Source organism: Larus michahellis, chromosome 5, assembly GCF_964199755.1.
Source record: "Larus michahellis chromosome 5, bLarMic1.1, whole genome shotgun sequence".
NCBI classification, from domain to species: Eukaryota; Metazoa; Chordata; class Aves; order Charadriiformes; family Laridae; genus Larus; species Larus michahellis.
The window spans coordinates 12,077,335-12,097,533 of record NC_133900.1 but is presented as its reverse complement, the minus strand read 5'-3'; the positions used below and the strand labels follow the sequence as shown (position 1 = coordinate 12,097,533).

The 20,199-nt window shown below is 40.4% G+C and overlaps 1 protein-coding gene across 6 annotated transcripts in view; it reads right to left on the bottom strand.

The window, feature by feature from the left end:
* WDFY3 (WD repeat and FYVE domain containing 3) overlaps positions 1-20,199 on the bottom strand; it is a 178,554-nt gene that overhangs the window by 117,968 nt on the left and 40,387 nt on the right. For 3 of the 6 annotated variants that reach the window (XM_074588801.1, XM_074588800.1, XM_074588802.1), the window contains exons 1-2: positions 17,821-17,942; positions 3,365-3,575 (exon numbers count right to left, since the gene is read on the bottom strand). In XM_074588801.1, coding sequence (XP_074444902.1) covers positions 3,365-3,575; positions 17,821-17,849 — 240 coding nt within the window. In that variant the 5' untranslated portion in view covers positions 17,850-17,942. Of the gene's footprint in view, positions 1-3,364; positions 3,576-17,820; positions 17,944-20,199 lie in introns of those variants that run through there. The other 3 variants (XM_074588804.1, XM_074588805.1, XM_074588799.1) reach the window with 2 other exon arrangements.

Here is a 20,199-nt window from a genome sequence, read left to right as displayed (position 1 = left end):
ACTTGTTCAAAACCAGTTTCCACGCACTTCTTTCATATACTGCAAATGCATTACTACTGTGCTGGCAGAGCAATGCTTCCACAAATGCACTGAACTCTAAAAGAAGCCTTTTGAGTACACTTCCAGAGGGCCAATCTTTTGTTAATTATGCACCGATTTAGCTTTTCATTACTATGTGATTCATCATTTCATAAGCCTCCCTGAACAACAAGAAAACGGAAATGGTCTGTAAACCCATTCGTTACCAGAACTAGCAAGATGGTTTAAACTACAGCATATTTGAGACCTGCTGTATCTATAAACCAAAGTTAAGATTGCTTTAGCTCCTTTGAATTTACTGATTAATAATCCTCAAAATATCAGGAAGAAAATGGAACTGCATTTCACACAAAACGTCAGATACCTCTGAAGAGAGGGAAAACAAAACAAAAAAAAAAACAACCAAAACAATACCCTCATACATGGTTAAGCAAGAAAGCCTCAAAAGAGCCCCTGGATACATTGGTTATTTAACTGGTTGCCTGTTGCTGGCCACTTGGATGCCTACAGGAAGCAGCCTTACCTTCCTCACTCTAGATCTCCGCAATTGAGAAAAAATCACGCCTCTTCCAGAACTATTTCCTGGGTTTCACATGCACACACAGACTCCCTGTTTCCAGCCAACCACACGCAGCTCCCGCTTCCAACAGCTCGCTACTCTGCACAAGTGACATTCTGAAGTACACATCAAGGTGTGGCATGGAAGTCTTGATCTGAGCTCCACAATTTGCTTGGGGTTTTCTCCTCCTAACACAGACATCCCAATCTTGTACCAGACAATGCTTCTATGGTACACCATCGCGGACTTCACTTAAGGCAGTCAGCACAAAAAGTACTCCATCTCACTTAAACCTGGTCAACAGAATACAGACAACTACCCAAAGTAACTGACAGATTCTGAGTCTGAATTTGAATCAAGCGATTAACTGATAGCTTAAAACATTTGCAGCTAAGGAGTATGTTTGAGAAACAGGGAAAATTTTAAAAAGGAACTTCTAGCAATGTTTTAGTGTTTCCTGTCAGCAAAAGTAGGTCTCAGAGGAAAGTCATCTCAGAATTTTGAATGAACCAAGATTTACCATTTCTCCCATTGAAAATCGCATATATAAGACCCTTTGGAAAACAAAATATTTCTCCTGTTCCATTTTGTATTCCAACCAATTTCAGAGTTTGTCTTACTCTGACTCGCAGAGTTACTAAGCTAGCAGGATTGTCCCGAAACAAGCTGCACCACAGACAGTTGAGACTCCAGAAGACTCAAAAGTCCAAGGAAGCCACAGCAGACTCTGTAAGCCTCAAAAGAAGATGGTGGGATTAACCAGGAACCTAAAAAGGCAAACTGTAGTAGTAGAAATAAATAGATGACATCACAACTGCTCAGGCTCTTGAATGCAGGAAGACAAGAACACATTCACACGAAATGCAAGGAAAAAAATCCCCCTGAGACTAGTTAGGCAAGAGATGATTTTGACAGAGTAAGAAGAAAACTGGGGGCTATTGATTCGTTTTTCAGAATGCTTCCACACACGAGCTGAATGAAGGAAAGACAGCGCAAGAGAACAAATGGTGCAAAGACATGAATCAACTACAACCAGGCTTCAACAGAGCCAAGTGGAGAGATCGAGAATTAGGACAAAGCAAGAAAGCTCCGTAGAGGAAAAAAAAAAGTGTAGTAAGAAAGACAGGGTGAAAAGAGAAAAGGGAAAAACAACAAAGAAATTAAAACTAAACTTTTTTTTTTCATCTCTGAAGTCTAATCAAAGTCTAAGGAAAGACTGCTGTACAGAAATAGGACATGCATTGCTGCACTAGTTTTTCTTAATCCCAGTTATATCACAATTGTGATTTTTAGAGATATAATGCTACTGCAAGTAACTATCACAAGGCCAGAAAAAATTTCTTATCCACCCATAGATTACAATTAAGTGCTGAAGCAGCTAGAGTGGGTACCTTCCCTTTTTCAGAAGCATCAGCCACCTATAGCCACCAGAGGGAGATTTCTAAGCATAACTGCATCAATATAACCTTCACAGGCTCAAGCCTGGCTCAAGATTAAGATTCTATTGTGCTAATTTGTAAAAACAAATTAAGAAAATCCATAACTAAAGGGCATACGATCCAAACAGATAAATTAAAGAAGATGAACTGAGCTTACTTCTCCCAAACTCACACAACAGGTTACCAGTAGAACTAGGAATAAGTCCTAGGGCAATGGAATGACATTTAGGGGATCTATCCACTAAAGCATGCTACCTAGTAGACTGAAAATCCTATTAATACTATGCCGTGACCAGGATTAGTTTTTTCTACACAGCATGTAAGCGGTTCAATGTCTAACACCACCATGAGCCACACTTTCAACAAAACAACAATTTAAAAGAGAGAAAGCTGAGTTGATTTTCCTGTCAAGGTTTTGCATTTTGGTTTCTGGATGATCCCAGTTCTCCACAGTAGCGTATAGAAGCACAAATCCATCACCCAAGAAGAGCTTCAGGAGCAAGGGTTCAGATCACAGCAGAAAAAAAAAAAAGGAAAGCTAGATCCGTACCTACTGCTGTTTCAAGACCCTAAAACTACTATCGAAGTTATTCTTCACAATGAACTGAGTGACATAAGAAATCAGGAAGCTTTACCACCTACTATTAATTCCAGTGACAGTCGTCACAGTCCTGCCTCCAAACAAAATCTCAATGCCTGAGCACAAAGGTGTAGTGAAATATGAATGGCACTGCATAAGTGGCTATTACATCTTCCCTACAGATTGCTTATTCAAAATCCCCCTTGTCCAAGAAGAGGGATTCAGACTCAATACATACGAAAAGGGCTACAAAGGGCAATGAGAATATAGAGAATTAATCACAAGAGGAGATTAAAACTGTTCAGCTTGTGGCCTAGCAAAACCGAGTCTGACAGGAGATACTATGATTGTTATCTCTAAATATACATCAGTACAACAAACGCGAAGAAGGGAGAAGAGTTATTTAGACTCAAGGACAGTGCTGTCACACAAACAAGTGGGTATAAACTTGCTATGAATAAGTTTAGGTTGGAAATCAGATGACTCAGTAACAGCAAGCTCTGCAGAAAAGCTCTGTGACAGTCAACATGCAACTGTGGATTGCACTTCAGAAAAAGTGGTAATAGAAGGAAATCTCCAATGGCAAGTTTATCCACTAACACAACACTATATGAGGAGAAGGGGAAAACCGAAAGGATGCCAACGGAAGAAAAGATTCTGTTGTGCTAGAACCAAAGGCCTTGGGAATACAAAATATGAGCAGCCAATTCAAATAAAGAAAACCCTCTTGCAGATTCTCTAGCTTACCCTGTTAAACACCGGCAACATCATGTAAAGTTTTTCTTCTTGTTCTTTCTGGGTCATGTGCCGTGGAGGATGACAGAGCTCTGTGAAGAGGCGACGCAGATGCATCAAGCCCAGCGCGTTATCCTGGGGGCTACACTCCTCCTGCCGTGGCCGGCCCATGATCCTCTTCACCATATTCATCTTGACTGACTTCTGGAAGCTCCCTTGTATCCTGTTCAGAAAGGAAAATGAACTCACTGAGTACAACAGATTGAGGCATTATTCCATCAAAGCCTTTAAGTGTATAGCACCCTCTCTTACAAGAAGGACCACACTGCAGATAAGAGCATTAGCTAATTTTATATGCTAGGCATTGATTAGTACGTGCCTGGAGCATTTAAAGACAACAAGTTGAAACAGGAAAACATTTGATACACTTCAGCACAAACCACAACTGACTAGGCTTCAAACACCACAAAACCCTTTGGTACTTTTTATTAGGCGATTTTTATGATTCTTTGGTGCACGTTCACAGCATTTACAGCAGTGTTATCTACATATCACAAAGTATTCTCAAAATAATTCTAGAATAAAATCTGTACCAGTTATGTACTTTAAAATTTAATTGAATAAGACCTTCAAACTCTCTCAAACATTGGTTTTATCACAGAGGCACGCTTAAATTTTTTCGTTACTTTTCTATAGCAAATAGACAAGGCTATCCAATGGAGCTATTGTTTGTCTCACACCTCAGCTGTTGGGTTTGCAGAAGAACACCTCCGTCTTCTCCCTCCCAAAGCACAAGAAACTTGTTTTGGAATCACGGAATGGTTTGGATTGGAAGGGACCTTTAAAGATCATCTTTTCCAGCAGACATCAGGGTGCCTGAAGTCCCCTAGCAGAATCAGGGCCTGCAAGTGTGATGCTTCCTGTAGTTGAAGTCAGAATACTTCATCAACATCCTCCCCTTGATATGAGGTCTGTAGTAAACACCAGGCACGAAGTTTCCTTCAGTGGCTTCATCTCTTAAATTTTACCCATAAACTCTCAATCAATCTTTTGCCGTCTTTCAAAAAAAGCACTGTGCAATCAATCCATTTCTTAACGTAGAGGGCAACACCCCCACCTCTCCTTCCTTGCCCAGCCCTCTAAACAGTTTCTAGCTATCAACTGCAGTGCTCCAATCACGATTCATCCCACCAAGTTTCAGTGACGGCAGTCAGATTTCCAGCTCCTCCTGGTTGCTACCCATGCTGCGTGCATTGGTATAGAAGCATTTCAGTTTGTCAACTCTCTCACCTTTTCGGTGGAACCTTTTTGTAGGGTTGGAGTGCGTTCATCACTACTCTGGTAGGTTCACTCATCCACCCTGCTGCTTCTGAGCACACAAGTGTCCCAGCTTTGAACTCCATCGCCCAAGCTCATTAGTTTAAAGTGTGATTCACTACGTCAGTCAAACTGCCCCCAAAGATTCTCTTTCCTGTGGAAAAGGTGGATCAATCCCATCTCTCCCTAGTAATCTGCATTCATCAAAGAATGTCCCGTGATCACAGAAGCTAAAGCTGGTGACGACATCAGCCACAAATCCAGGTGTCAATCTGCATGTTGTGTCAAACTCTGCTGCACCACTGTCTCTGATTGAGAAGATGAAGTAGGAGATCATTTGGGCAGCTGTCCTCTTCACTCACACGCTCCAGGGCTCTGAAGTCCTGATTGATCTTGCCCAGGTTCTCCTTCTACTGCATCATTGGTGCCCACGTGTTTTAAAACATCTCACAGATATGACACAGCATCTGTATTTAGCCCTGTACTAGTCTTCAAAACAACACGGGTCAAATCTTCTGAATGGGAGACTGAAGTTTATCAAGCAGGACCTTGCACAAGGGTTGAGAGGGTCAGAACAGCTAAATCCCTCAACAGACGCAGACAATTGGACACTGCAGCAAAAGGGACTATTCTTATAACTACATTCAAGTAAGGGAAGGAGTAAAAGGGAAACAGAAACAGTTTCAGTTCCATAAACGAAGTTAAGGAGACCAACAATGAAATAACAGAATTGCAAAGTCTACCTCTCGCTGCTTAAAGGCAAAGGTCAGTAACAGCTATAAAAATTGTTGAAGGGTAGAAAATGCCTCACAGCAAGAAACGTAAAGAACTTAATTATTTAAATTATCAAAAAGAGAGGTTACCATGAAAGGTCAATTATTAAAAGAAGTGGTGATTCCAAAGGTGCTGTGATTAGAGCAATGGTGGGAAAAATATCCATTACTGAAGAATTCAAACCCAGAGATTAAGTCATGAGGAAGCACAGTAGTTGGGTGCTAAAGCCAGGAAAATAACCCCAGCTACAAACAAGGACTACACTTTTAAAAGTGAAGATAATTAACCACTAGCAAAAAGAATTAACAGAAGAAACGTATTCTCTAACCTAAGAACAAAATACGTTTCCGGAACACCTTCATAAAACAACATTTTACTAACACACAAGAAAAGTTAGAAACTGATGCTAACAAACATTTTGGTACAATGCAAAAAATCAATTTATAAAACAAGAACTTAACAAAAAAGCTAAGCTAATGTCCAAGCCAGCAACTGTCATCCTATGCTGGAAATTTGCATTGGCATTTCATATTTGAAGAAAAATGAGACAGAACTGGATGTCATCTTTTAATGTATTATTACACAGGTAACAGACTTCAAATTTGCATGATTCATGCATTTAAAAACAGAACAGCAAAGTTTCTGGAGGTGTTTCCTCCAGAAACCCACACCTTTTCCTGAACTCTTCAGTTTGGGAACTCTTCTCTCACATGTAGACCAACCAAAACGCAAAACAGAATACTGCATCTGAGCTCAATGAGACAAAACTTCACAGCCTAAGCAGCAAAGTCCGTATTTTCTTTTTCATAAAATCTTTTAAAGATAGTATTTTAAATTTCTCTTTATGATTCACAAGATGCTGAGAACTCTAAATCCAACACCCAGAATGCATGTCGCCATGGAATCCACCACGGCTGTAAGACTTCTGCTAGGGCAGCCAATTTTTCTCTTAAATCCCATTGCTTCATTCAGGCTAAGCACACACCTAGAACAAGAATTTGCACTGGTTCAGCCACATGGTTGTAGTTCTAGATCTGACAATTTTCTGATAGTCAGAGAAGTCCAAATAAATGCTACGCGCTATTTCCCCAGTAGCTGGAGCCTACTAGGATGGCTTCTCCAAAATGCGATCCGTTTACCTCCACTGGGACAGTTTTAACCCAAAGGAATCACAAATTCAGAGAACGATTAAAGTAGTTCTCACTCATCACACAGTCATGGCCCTTTCTGCCTATTCCCCAGTGCGATCCCATACTCAACCTCAACATAAGAGGTGGGGCAGAGAGGAGGGGAGATGTAACACAGTGTAAATAATATCCAAATTATTAATTTCTCTCTTTTTTTTTTTTCCTCCTACAAGTAACGCAAAAGACACTACAAAACTGATATATTCCACGTGTGTACTTAATTCAGTTGGAACTCCAATGTTCCCCCTGAAAAACTGCAACCCAAAAACCAATCACACCCAAATACCACAATGCTACAGAACTTCAGATTTCTGTCCCAAAGATGCCCCTGCAACGCTCAAGAAAAATATTCCTAGAAAACACTGCTTTGGGAGTGTCCCTTACTATGAAGCATTCACTTCCTTGGTGTTTCTCACAGATACGGAGTCCATGATGCACTGTACAAAGTGAAGATGGGAGTAGTAACACTGACCTTTACACATGGAGATCTTTGCAATATCTGCTGCTTTTCTTGGATGATGTTACCTGCCCTCTGGATCAGCCTTTTCTGGCTGTATTTGCTGCTTGTTCTCAGTTTTCAGCAGCTCATAAAGTCTCCCCTCAATTCCACTGCAAATCAACTTGAATGTACACGTATATTAATTTCAAGCAGAGTAGATACTACTTGTAGAATTATTCCCACAGTTGAGTCCTACTAGTTCCCACTGTTTCTGTCCTACTAGAGAAAAAAAAGCTAGCACGGACTCCATGCAACATCATCCAAAACATAATGCACATGAAATTTGAAAGAATTTCTGTGATTTACTTTTGTCAGTCCAAATACAGCGATATTTTTTCTTATTACCACAGCACAGATTATCTATGAAAATACAGGGAAGATAGCTGTGGACTTGGGAAGCTCCCGCATTAGGCCCAAATCTTAGACTTGTAAGAAGGATTATTCATGGTTTACAGCAGGCAAAAGCTTCCTCATTGTGAATCTCAGTACCAGAACTTACTTATCCTAAGAAAACACTGAGATGATTAAGGTAATCTAAAAGAAAAAAAAAAATAAAACTAAAATCCTCAGAGGAATGCTACATTAGAAATACTACACCAGAACATTACACATGTTCGCTGAGTGAAAGGACAGTGGTATGTTGCCACTATGTCCTATATAAATATTTTGATGGAGGTTTTCTTTGTTTAGGCTTAGGCCTGCACAAGGGAAAGCAGTACACCTAAAACCTTTTACTACAAACAGAAAAATATCTAAAAGAAAGGAACCTTCCTATTCTACTAAGTGAAAGCATCTGCACAGTCTTCACAGTCAGCTGTGACACCATACATGAATTCAGCGTTAAGGCCTGGCAGCCTCCATAATGCCAAAAATTAAAGGATTCCAGGATTTTCAGCAACAGTCAAGTCACCCTTTCACAACTGCTTGCTTATAGCACATGACAATCAAGCGCCCTGCGCAGCAAAAGCCTACAGGAAAAGAACCTTAAGAGAAGCAAACTCACAGGTTGGGGAACACCTGTCTTGTAATTGGTTGTAGAGCTTGAATTTGGCCTGTACATTACAGTACAATCTTAAATGGCACGCTCACTTTCTATAGTCCCCCGAAGGGCCTCCTGGCTCTCCGAGCAGACTGGCTGGACACAGCCCTTGCTTCACGAGCAGCTGCTCAGTATTTCGTTACTTCATCCCTCCAAGCATGATGCTACCTACACTTTGGTTAGTGCAACCCAGACTGAAAGCCTGCTCCGCACACACAGCAACACATCTCTTCATGGGTTCTACTGTCCTGCTCATCACTGCCAGATCAGAATGCCTCACAGCTATTAAATCAACTTATTTTCATAAATCCGCCCCACAGCACGGGCATGTTAATGGCCTGAATATACACACAGTAAACAGACACGCACCTTACATTAAAATTGGTGCTGTCTTATCTGGATATCTAGTTCAAGAAACTTTGGAGAGTAGCTATTCCTACACGGCATCTCGTAATGCTTGAATCTTTCTGCTTGCTTGCGTTGTTATCCCTTAGAGACCAGATGATGTCCTTCTCCCTGTCAGCTCGTGATCTCGAAGCTAGACACCCAGTACGCAAAGGATGAAATTAGAGAGCAACTCCAAAAACCTCATGAGGAGTTTTGTGGAAGAGGCAAGGACGGAAGCTGGTTCTCAGGAGAGGAGGCTCTCCCCTGCCTCATGTCCCCTCTTCTGGCACATACAGCCCGGTGCAGCCACAAGTTCTTTACTACACGGCCCTGATGGGTTACTTCCCCCAGCATGTCCAAGCAGGCACACTCCTCACAGGGAATCTCTGAGTTGGACGGTCCAGCTGTTGAGTACTTGCCATTTTTAAGCTGAGTAAGAAGTTAAAAGTTATTTTGAAAGAGCAAACTAAGCAAGCGGAAGGTCTATAATGCAGCCTCATAGTGACAGGCACGTGGTTTATCAAGAGCGTTGAAGCAGTTCAACCCACTGCACTCATCTTCTGCTACTTGGGCTAAAAAGGTGAATTAATGGCAGTTGCATATCATCATGCTCTGTATGGACCAAAACTAAAATAAGACACTCGATGAGTAGATTTCAAACATGCACAAAGACAACAACAATAAAACTGCTGCTCTTGTAAAACGCATTGCGGTTTTGTCCTAGTGGCAGAAGTAGAAGAGTTTCCATGTGAAGACAAATGAAGCAAGCAGTAAAGGCACAGCATGAGCACCCTTACTTAAACAACCCCTTTGTTTTCTTCCACTGGCTGTCAGATGGCTGCATGTGAGCATAAGCAGAGATGACCCACTTGAGCAGCTCTGACATAAAACCATTCATCAGGTTCTTCACTTTTCTGTTAAATTTATATGGGAATTCTACAAGATCAACCCATGCAATTCTCAAGAAGTTTCACTGGAGTTAGTGCAAGAGGTAACTACTACCCTTTAAAATAATATTTTAAAGTGTTTTCTATTGTTAGTGGAAGCTGTTGGACAAGTGATTATAAATTACGTGGCATAAAATACCAACAACTTACAAAGCCCAAAGACAAGACGCTGAGAAAAACATAACACACACATATAATCATTAACACAAGTTAGGGTATGATAATGTACGGGTAATTACTACTAGAGCTATCAAAACATTTGTGAAGAAAAAAAAAAGTAGACAGACAGAAACTGCATGAGACACACTTATTTTCACAATAGCTAATATAGGTCCAAGCTGTGCATCTAGTTCCAAAAGGGTGTTATTTAAATAAGCAGCTAGGTAATTATCTGCTTTGTAATTACAGGCACAAGTGTTTCTCCAGGCACTCTATTGGTATTACATCAGCAGCTTAGCAGTGAAACAGGAATCAATTTCTTTCTTTGCAGATTATAATGGGACACCAGCACACACCTCCACCCCAATTATCTCAAGAAAATGAAACTTAAGATAAGTCTCGTAGCTACAATGAATCCCACAAGTCCATTACAATCGGTAAATTCCACACCTGTTATTTCCCTCCACATTTCATCTGTTTTTTCTTTCCTGATTTTAAGATTCTCTATCCATGTAGTTAATACTAACATTCAAAAAAAGACGATCATACGCACTATTAAAAAGGACCTTTTTTTTGGCCTTCAAAAGAAACAATACAGAGCTGTTACAGGCTAGATACACATCCATTTGTCCTTAGAACCGAACAGGAATAAATTCTCTTTGTAAGCAAAAACATCAGCGGGAGGGGAAGTGAGGAACACAACTACTTCCTCCCATTCCCCCACAGCACACTACCACCAAACAAAACCCCACTACTGACATACAAAGAAACTCCTGCACAAGGAAGCTGTGTTGCTGAAAAGGAAGCCATCAGCTGTCCCTGAGGGGCTGAACTAGCTTGGGCTCCTTTGGGGAATATCGCCTGGTCCCTGCGGGGCGGGAGCAAAGCCAGCGTGCTGACTCAGTGATACAAGCGCCTGTTCCTGTACTAAGATTTCCTCTTGTTAAACAGCTAGTCATCTGGTTAAAACAGGAACTATTTCATTGAGAAATCCTCCCAACAGGAAAGCGCTATCAACCCCCACCGCAATTTTTGTATTGCAAAGTGTTGTCAGTGAAGGAAGGTGTGCAGGCAAGGATTTGCAAGGTCGCACTATTATTTCAGGGTTGTGGGTTTTGTGGGTTATTTTTTCCTTTGTACTGAAATTTTTTTAAAACTTACCTTTAGGAACCTTATGTTGTCACCTGTAAGCTTAACTTTCCCTTTTCAGACAAATGTAGGTGCAGAGGCCAACCTAATGAAATACTGTTTTGTTTCTGCAGGTTGAAGAGATGCTTATAGAGGTCTCTCAGTTCAAAGGTAGTCTCCAAACTGGCGAATTCAATGCAGTTATTTTTTTGCTTTAATATCTCAAAAAAAAAAAAAAAAAGGAAAAAGAGAAAGAAAAAAGGATTGCTATCCTAATTCAGGACATGTTTTTCCTATTCTCTGAACTCAGATCAGATGAGTATTTAAAATACAATTCCTTTGTTACTTGCAGCATCAGAAATGCTATTCTTACGCTCAATCTGACCTTAATGCCTTGACATCGCTACAAACAAAAATTTCTTAATACTTCAACAAATACAAAGAACTTAACTGGTTAGTGAGAAAGATACAGATATAAAACACAAACTATCGGTCTTCTTTCTAGGTCCATTTCACACAAATTATTCATGATAATGACACATAATAGCAAGTGCTGATGGAGTAGATTTCCTATGGTTTGTACCCTCTTGAAGGTTAATGCTTCATATTCAGTGAAAAAGAAGGGTAACAATTAAATAACAGTGATACTTTTGACCTATGCTGCAGGGATTGAGGAAAGCTGTCTCACTAAAGAATAATGAGTGTATTTCTTATCTAGTATGAACTTAAATAAAATGAACTTCAATTACATCGAATTTTTGCACTTCATTTTGTTCAAGTAAGAAAATAAAGTACTGCTTTGTACTTCTGCATGTAGCCTATTTTTCCTGGATTACTAGTGTGTAGCTTATGTCTAGAAGATAACCCTGTCATTGCATTTTCTAATTCTTTAATTAATAACCACAAAATCTTATTTTCCAAAATTACTCCCAGTACTTTAATAAAATATTTCCAAGTCTCAAACATTTCTCCTGCCACCTCGAAAACATAAAGCCCATAAAACAAACTATTAAATTCTACCACAGCTGAAAACAATAGGTAGTGCTGCTCCAAACCACAGTTCAAGTTGCATCAATTTTCTTTCCTTCTATTTCTGTAGACGAAAAGCACAGATAACTAAGATCTCAAGTGCAGACCCACCATCCATTATGCCCTTGCAACTGAAGAGCCTACGTCAAATATTTTTTAGTGCAATAGCACAGAACAACAGTTACCTAGCATGAAGGACTACCGATGCACATATGGAGGTAAAGGATGTGAATAAAATCAATGTTCACAGATATTTAGGGATCGTGCTCAAAACTCCTAGCTTTACCAAACAGGAAGGAGCTACAAAAGTCAGTGTTACAGAAAACAAAGAAGAGAGAGTGCACAAGGAAGCAAGCATCTGTGCCGCCTTTTCCAACAGGAACAAAACTGTCCACATAGCATCTAAAACGTGATTTTTTGGCTGGATGCTGAAAAAATTGCTTCCTACATCTTTATTTAGCACACATTAGGATCCGTTACCAGTATGAAGACAATTCTCAGTATTGCTCTTCTTTAAGCATGCCTTTAACAAGACTTAGGGACTCCTATTTTTTTTCAGCTCAGTAATAAGCTGATAATCAAACTAAAGAATTGCAAATGCCCACAAAGCAAACTGCCAGATATAGGCTATTTATACTGACCACACGTGTTCATTTAAGGGTTCTGCCTTTGCATTTTTTACTCTACATATTTTTCAACTAAAACGAAAGACGAGTTCTCATTTCATCTTGAACTACCACACCACCCCGAGAACCAAAAGGTAGTTCAGCTTTGTAAGCACTCGAATAGATACATCCACCACTTCTTTTAAAAGCGGCTTTTGAAAAAGCTCAGCAAAACTTCATGAGTAATTTTCACATTTCAGAAGTCAAATAGCATGTAACAAATACTGCATGAACGTCCAACTAGGAAAGACTCATTTTTGAGATACCTGTAACAGTACAGACAGTCCTTCATCTCTTCACATAACACCACCAAGAAATACAGTCCATCCTTAAGGCTACCTGAAATCCACGTTTAACTGCTGGGTTCTACACAACTTCATCTGCGAATTTCAAATGCAAAGCCTTTAATCACCTCATCTGCATATAAACACGGATCTGATCTCCAAAAACCAGTTCGATTCGGTAGCCATGAAGGAACACTGAAATTCCACACCTCAAACTGTTCACTTCATGGCACCTCATTAGGTTGGGGGGCGGGGGCGGGGAAGGGGAAGGTAGTATTTATCCCAGAAGAAGGTTTTAAATCATTTGTGCAAGGTAAAATATATTGCCATTGTGGGGATGAGGACGAAACAAAACTCTTCATGTAAAAAAGAAGCCTTTCTGCTTCAGGAAATGCTCCAGAAGAGAAAAAAAAAATAAAAAAATCCTACTGTGTTTCATTAACCCTAGTCATCGGTCACAGTAAAGATCAAAGCAGTGGCTCTAGATAGATATTATGTTAGAGGCACCTGCATTAGCACGTTCAGGTGGTTTGTTCATAGACATTCAGGCTCCGAGAAACTATTTGCTTGTGCTTGTGCAATCATACCACTATGGCATGTTTCCATTCCTTTGACCTGTTCCAATGTGGTCTCAAGCTGGCAATCCAGCCTCGACTGCACTAGTTCTGGGCGTACAACTCCTCCTCTCCTTCAAGGACCGCAAAAGACACTCTTTACCAGAGAACTGTGGTAATCGACGAGACAAAAAAATGTGTGCAACGCAAAAATCCTGACAGGCAGAAGGAAAGTGCAAGGTGGCTGGAGCACAGACACAAAAGATAACAACAAAATAGGAGAAATTTCTCCACTGACACGTATTTTTGGAACACTCATTTATAGCAAAATTGTGCCTAGTGACTTAAGTTTCAGACCGAGAGAATGGAAGTTCTGGTTTTCAGTGTTCTCAGTGCATGCATTATAAACACAGCAGATTACTTTTGGAAATGAAAATTTACCAGATTAGTGTTACCCTGGAACTTTTTAACTGGACATGCTTGCAGGTGTGGATGGGGATCATCAAAATTTGGGGACAACAAAAAAGCAAACAAATTATCCTGCAAACCTCAGTACTGCTATTAACACCTACAGCTGAAAAACAGATTGGAGGAGAGCAAGTACTGAAACATCATTCTGGTTTGGAACATGCGCTGGAAGAATTGAAACAGCTCAAACATTTGCACCTCAGCAAAATAATCTGAAACGAAGGAATCAATAGATTATTCAGAATCAGAACATTACAGCAAAACCTTATAAAACAACTTATCTATGCAGCATCAGGAAAAGTTTGCTGAATACTACGGAGAGAGCAAAGAACCGGTTAAAAAAAAACCCAACCAAAACAGAAGGCTATTCGCTTCCTCAATATTTTTGGAGAGCAAATTCTAATTAACGAGTTCTTCCTATGTTCCATGGTAAAATATCTTGAGCATCTTTGAATGCTGTTTTTCTTGGGTTTTTTTGTTTTCAAAAGGCCTGAATAAACTGATTTGCATTAATTGGACAAACAGAATGTTTGTTACAGCCCGTTGAGAATAGAGCAGAACTGAAATTTTACTTTGCCAACCTGAACTGCATGGCAATGATTAAACCATGCCATTCAGTTGAGGAAATGCTGCTAAGAAGCCCCTGAACAACAGAAAAAAGAAAAAAAAAATAGGGGGAGGGGTGCACAACAAACAAACAAAAAAGCAAAATGATCTGGGATCTGAAGAGATAAACGTGTGCTTGGCTGGTATGCAGACATCAACAAAGGCACAGGAAAAAAACCAAACCTGTTCCAGAAGGCGGCTCTTGCATTAGCAGTCACCAAGTGAAGTAAGAAAGCCTTCCTCGAAAAGTTATTCTACTAGAATCAACAATGAGCTGTTATTAGGAACGGGGAAGAATGCTTTGGTGTGTTTGCCTTTCCAGGTGTGTGGGGGGAATGGGGAAGGAAACCTGTGAGGTTGGAACAGGCTGTTACATCTAAGCAATAAGGCCATGCACTAAACGCAGTAGTCCCAAACAGCACGTTCAGCAACGATAACAGTGAGTCTAAGCACATGCTTCGTATTTAGCTAAAAGAGACAGTTTTTAAAAACAGGAGCGTGGTATCACACAAAGTGGGTACCATTTTGTGGTGGTGGTGGTTTTTTCTGCCCAACAGCAATCTAAAGCATAAACTTCCTCCAGCCATTTATGTACCCAAAAGAGGAACATTTTTTCTGCCTTTAGGAAATTTACATATGAAAGAGCAGTACGTAGAAGCCCATTACCTGTAAAATTTGTCTCCATAGAGCTGCCCTTGTTTCTAACAACCTGGATAAGAAAAACAACAAAAGCACATGCTTGGCTGATGTAATAAAATTCCTCTCTACCATATAGTCAGAAAGAGGGCAACAGGAACAGCAGCGTTATCAGCGTTAAAATCGGCATTAAACCCTCGGCACAAATGCTTGTTTATTTCTGAAGCAATAGGAAGTAAATAAGGGTGAATGCTCACAACCTCTTTTAAGTTGCATGTTCATGGTATTCCTAAATAGAAAACAAAACAAAAACAGCCCAAGACCTTATAATTAGCAATTCAGACCAGAGAAGTACGGAAAAGCAGGAGAAAAACTTGCATACACATGACTACTGCCTTTTAGGCCATAACGGATCTCTTCTGACATTATTCCACTGTGTGCTTGCACCCAACAGAAGCTGCTGAACTTGATGACCACCACCACATCCCCAGGCAAAGGTCCCTCTGTAAACACCATGGGGAAGCTGGACACTGTGGACAATGGCATTTAATGGACAACTCCTGAACTGACTTTTCTTAGATGGGGTTCGCCTACATTGAAATTAAGACAGTCCAAAGACACCCACTGAGCTCCACTGGAACCAAGTGCTGCATACCATACAGCATAGAATCACAGAATCATCTAGGTTGGAAGAGACCTGTAAGATCATCGAGTCTAACCGTAAACCTAACATTTGCCAAGTCCACCACTAAACCATGTTCCCAAGTGCCACATCTACATGTCTTTTAAATACCTCCAAGGATGGTGACTCAATCACTGCCTGGGGCAGCCCGTTCCAGTTCTTAACAACCCTTTCAGTTGAAGATTCAGAAGAAATTTTTCTTAATATCCGATCTAAACCTCCCCTGGAGCAACTCAAGGCCATTTCCTCTTGTCCTATCATCCTCTACTTGTGAGAGGAGACAGGCCCCCACCTCGCTACAACCTCCTTTCAGGTAGTTTGTAGAGAGCAATAAGGTCTCCCCTTCAGCCTTCTTTTCGCCAGGCTAACAACCCCAGTTCCCTCAGCCGCCCCTCATAAAACTTGTGCTCTAGACCATTCACCAGCTTCATTGCTCCAGCAGACGCATTGCCACTGGGAAGAACAGTAAAGATTCCTATGTTTCATGTAACTAAGTCTTGTAACAATGGGGGGAAAGCATTGTCTTTTCTCCTCACCTTCCCTCTCTTCTGCTGCTCCTCCTCCCCCACCCCCTCTCTGTTAGGCGGCAGAAGATCCTCTCCGGATGATTGTCACAAATTGCAGATAAAAGCAACTTGACCCTTCCCAGTCTCGTCTTCTCGTCTTCAGCCTTCAAACGTCACATTGCACGCTGAGGACTGCGGGCAGAGCTAGAATTCACCTTGGGCTCCCAGCCCTGGCTTTGGAAACAGCCTCCCCACATTGCACATGGAGACACTTCTCAGGAGCCTCACACAGAGTGAAGAGTAAAGACGAAAGCGCTGACTGAATCTTTCCTTACAGAAAACAGCTGTGGCTCCCCACTAACATGCAAGAGACACTGCTGCTCCCAGGTGACTGGGCAGAGTCTGTCAAGAGGGCTACCAGGCTTGCAGAGGAAGACTGGGACAGAAACAAGGCAGGATACAGCCCTTCTCATTTCCCAGCAGAGCCACAAGATTTCTGGCCCCCAGCGGTGAATATGTCAGATAAAGGATTAAACAGAAAAGAGACAGAAAAAAAGACAGGCAGACAGACAGAACAAACAAAAAACCACCCCACACCAAACAAACCCCCAATCAAAAAGACCCCCACAAACCTAACAAAGCAGACTAAACCTGCAGACTTTTAAAGCACTACCAATTACCCAATGAATGCATTCTTCCAGTTCTCCCCAGTTCTTCAACCAAGTATTTAGCTCTGCTGGAAATTTTTTTCTGGTGTTCACTAGCACACTTATTAAATGACCAGAGTGGCTGTAGATATTCTTGGATGTTAAAGTTGGTGTGTCTCATACAGGGACAAAGCTGCAACATTTTCAAAAACCCATGCTTATTTAGCTTACTTTTTATTGCCAGTAATAGGGTTGTGGGTGTATTATCTACCATAACTACTTTCAAAAGTACTTTTGTTTTCCTCTGCATTAGCCATGTTCTACTCCTGCTTGGCAATAATGCCAAAATGAAAGTTACATTTCACAGTGAAGAAATGCTTTCTCAACAGAATTTTAACCACCACATTGCAACATTGAATAGGACTGCTAGAAATCCCCCCAAAAAGTGAGCTGCTCTTAGTCAAAGAGAAAAAAAATGAAGCTTTTAGCACTCAGAGACAGGCAAATTACTATTTTAATATGATGGGTTCTTCTCCGACTTTCTTTTCCAAGAACATTGTCTAATATAAGTCGATAACAAGCTTGCTTCACAGCACTTGAGAACAAGCTGTATTTTGTAAGCTACGTACATGACCAACTAAAATCAGTTATTTTCTTTTCTTTAGGTGGAATGACAAATGTAATCTATCTATTTTTCACTTGTTTTTGTAGAGCCAACATCCTAAACGCAAACAGTTATGCATAGTTACATTACTTATATTATTCAAAATGTGACTATATTTTGACTAAATCTCAGCTTGTCATTTGGTTCAGTTTCTAACAGCAAGCACAACTCCAGAAGAGTCTGACAACAAGAAGTACAACTAATCATGCAATTAAACATTAGTCTAGGGGTGGGAAAAGTATTATGCAAAGAAATAAAAGTAGTTTGTGTTCATTTAGGTCTCATCCTACCTCGAATTCTTGAAGTTCAGTGCAAGCATCTTAGTTTTCAAATCCTCTCCTTGTAAAATATTACTAATAGGAGACGGCAAGTTCCTCTGCCTACAAGCCCCTGCCAGCCCATCATTAGTAAACATCCTCCTGGCAGTCAGGCGGACCTCCCGAGCTTTGCGCCGCCATCTGTACCAGTGCCCAGGCTGGTTTGATTGTGGAGTGCAGCTGGTCCCTCCCAGCAAGCACGGGGAAGCAGGAAGGAGAGGAACAGCAAAGCTGAAGGAAAAGGATTCCTCCTTCTGCCTTACCATGCCCAGGCCACAGTAACTGATACAGCTGCTTTACAAAAATAAATCAAAATCACACACGCAGCAGAACGAGATGAAAAACTGTATGCTCGAGTAAAAAGACATCTGGTCTGCAACATAGTCACTGCAAGTAAGAATGATGTATCACAGCTTACAAATAATCTGTAAGACAATATTTTCTGTGAGATAAGAAAAGCAGGAAAAAGTAGATTTGTTTAAATATCAGTTACAATAGAACTAATTACTCTAGAAAAATAAAAGGAGTACAAGAGACTTTTCTTACCAGAATCTAGATCAGATGCAACGTGGGTTTTCTTAACTTTACGTTTTCTGCCTTTTTCATTTTTTCTTTTTTAACAGTTTACTATTCTCACTTGCAACGCTATTTTCATGCACAGCACCATACAATATAGAACACCTGGTTCAGGATCAACACTGCCAGGTATCTTGTTTTAATAACAACAACTATTCAGAAGTGGTAGAAATTCATTATCAATAACTATGGTTACTCACTTGTTATGTCTTGCCACTATACTAGCCCCTTTCTCCAGTAATAACCAAAGCTACAGAAAGCAAATTAGGATTGAAGCTACAGCTCTCTGAAAAAAAAATTCTCCCAGGGCCACAGAAGGATGCTGAAATGACTACAGTGGTCACTGCTTTTTAACTTAATTTTATCCCAGAAAGAGCCTGAACATCCACATAGTGAAAGTACAACTACTGAAGCAGAGTTTATTCCCATTCTCCCCTTGGATTCATCTACAGACACACACACAATACACACACTAAGGAAATATCCTTCCTTGCTGAAGGAAAACACATCATCAACAACAAGCAGAAAAAAAAAGACAGTAATTGTGTATCATATGCACTATGTCATTTACAGCTACAGAAATTACTTACTAGTTATTTATTAAAAGTTCTGGCTTCTGCAGTGCATCTGTGAAAGCGTATGGACTCACCCGGACATCCTGCAGAATGCTTGGCCATTTCTGAACGCAAAGAACACTGGGACAGAACTTGCTCTCCGGAAGAGAAGACATGATTTTTTTAACTCTATCCCTTTTCTCTAGTTGTTTCCCTTTTAAGCTTTGACAGTAAGCAGTGCAAGAATAACTATTCTTGTTTATTTTTAATACAAACACGATGCAATAAACAGATCGCCAAATAAAAACGCATTAGAAAAATCAGGTAAATAGATGTTCAATGCTAGGATTTAATTGCAACAATAGTACCCCAGCAAAGGCTCCTTCTCTTAAACATTCATATATTCCTTTACATTTTTACCATATATTCCTTTCTTTAATTTGATTTTACTTCTCTGTCAGAATTTGCAGATGCTCCCTCAAATATGCACTCCAGATTGCTCAATCTGGGACCAAGGACTGAGAGAAAGAGGAAGGTGTTTGGGCTTTTTACATCAACTTGCTTGATAATAGCTGCTATTTGAATAAAGAAAGGATGCTCTAGAAGCTGAGTAATTTACACACACCTCATAGGGGTAGCTTCAGGTACTTGAAGTAAAGGGATTTATCCAAGCACTGTTATTTTCATAAAATGCATATGTTCAGACACACATTCCCACAACCCATCTGGGTAACAACAGCCTTCAGCACAATAGCGTATCCTGCATGAAAATCCTGCTGAAAAGCAACTGCACAGTCACAGTACCAGCTTCACTCTTGTTAACCAACTTCAAGAGATGGCATCATTCAAAAGAGTGACCAGTTCAACTCTGACAAATTGCACAGAAGCAAGAAAGCCAACTTACTAGGAAAGGACGCACTTGGGTGTACAGGTGCCTTTCACAGTAGCTGTATATTCCCTATTAGAGGAAGTATTTGTGCAAGGCTTCCATGTTAGAGGACTAAATAGAAGTTGTAGTAAGATACCCATCTCTAACACAGGGATAAGTTTCATCACTGTGAACTATGGAGCAAAGCAAAGAGTAGTAGCCTCTTCCTAGCACTTCTCTCATGCAAGTATTACAGGCGTGACTTTTTTCTCTTCCCTTTTTTTTTCCTTTTTTTTTTCTTAAAAAAAAGGTGACCTTTTAGCAACACTGAAGAGTAAACAGTACTTCTAACAA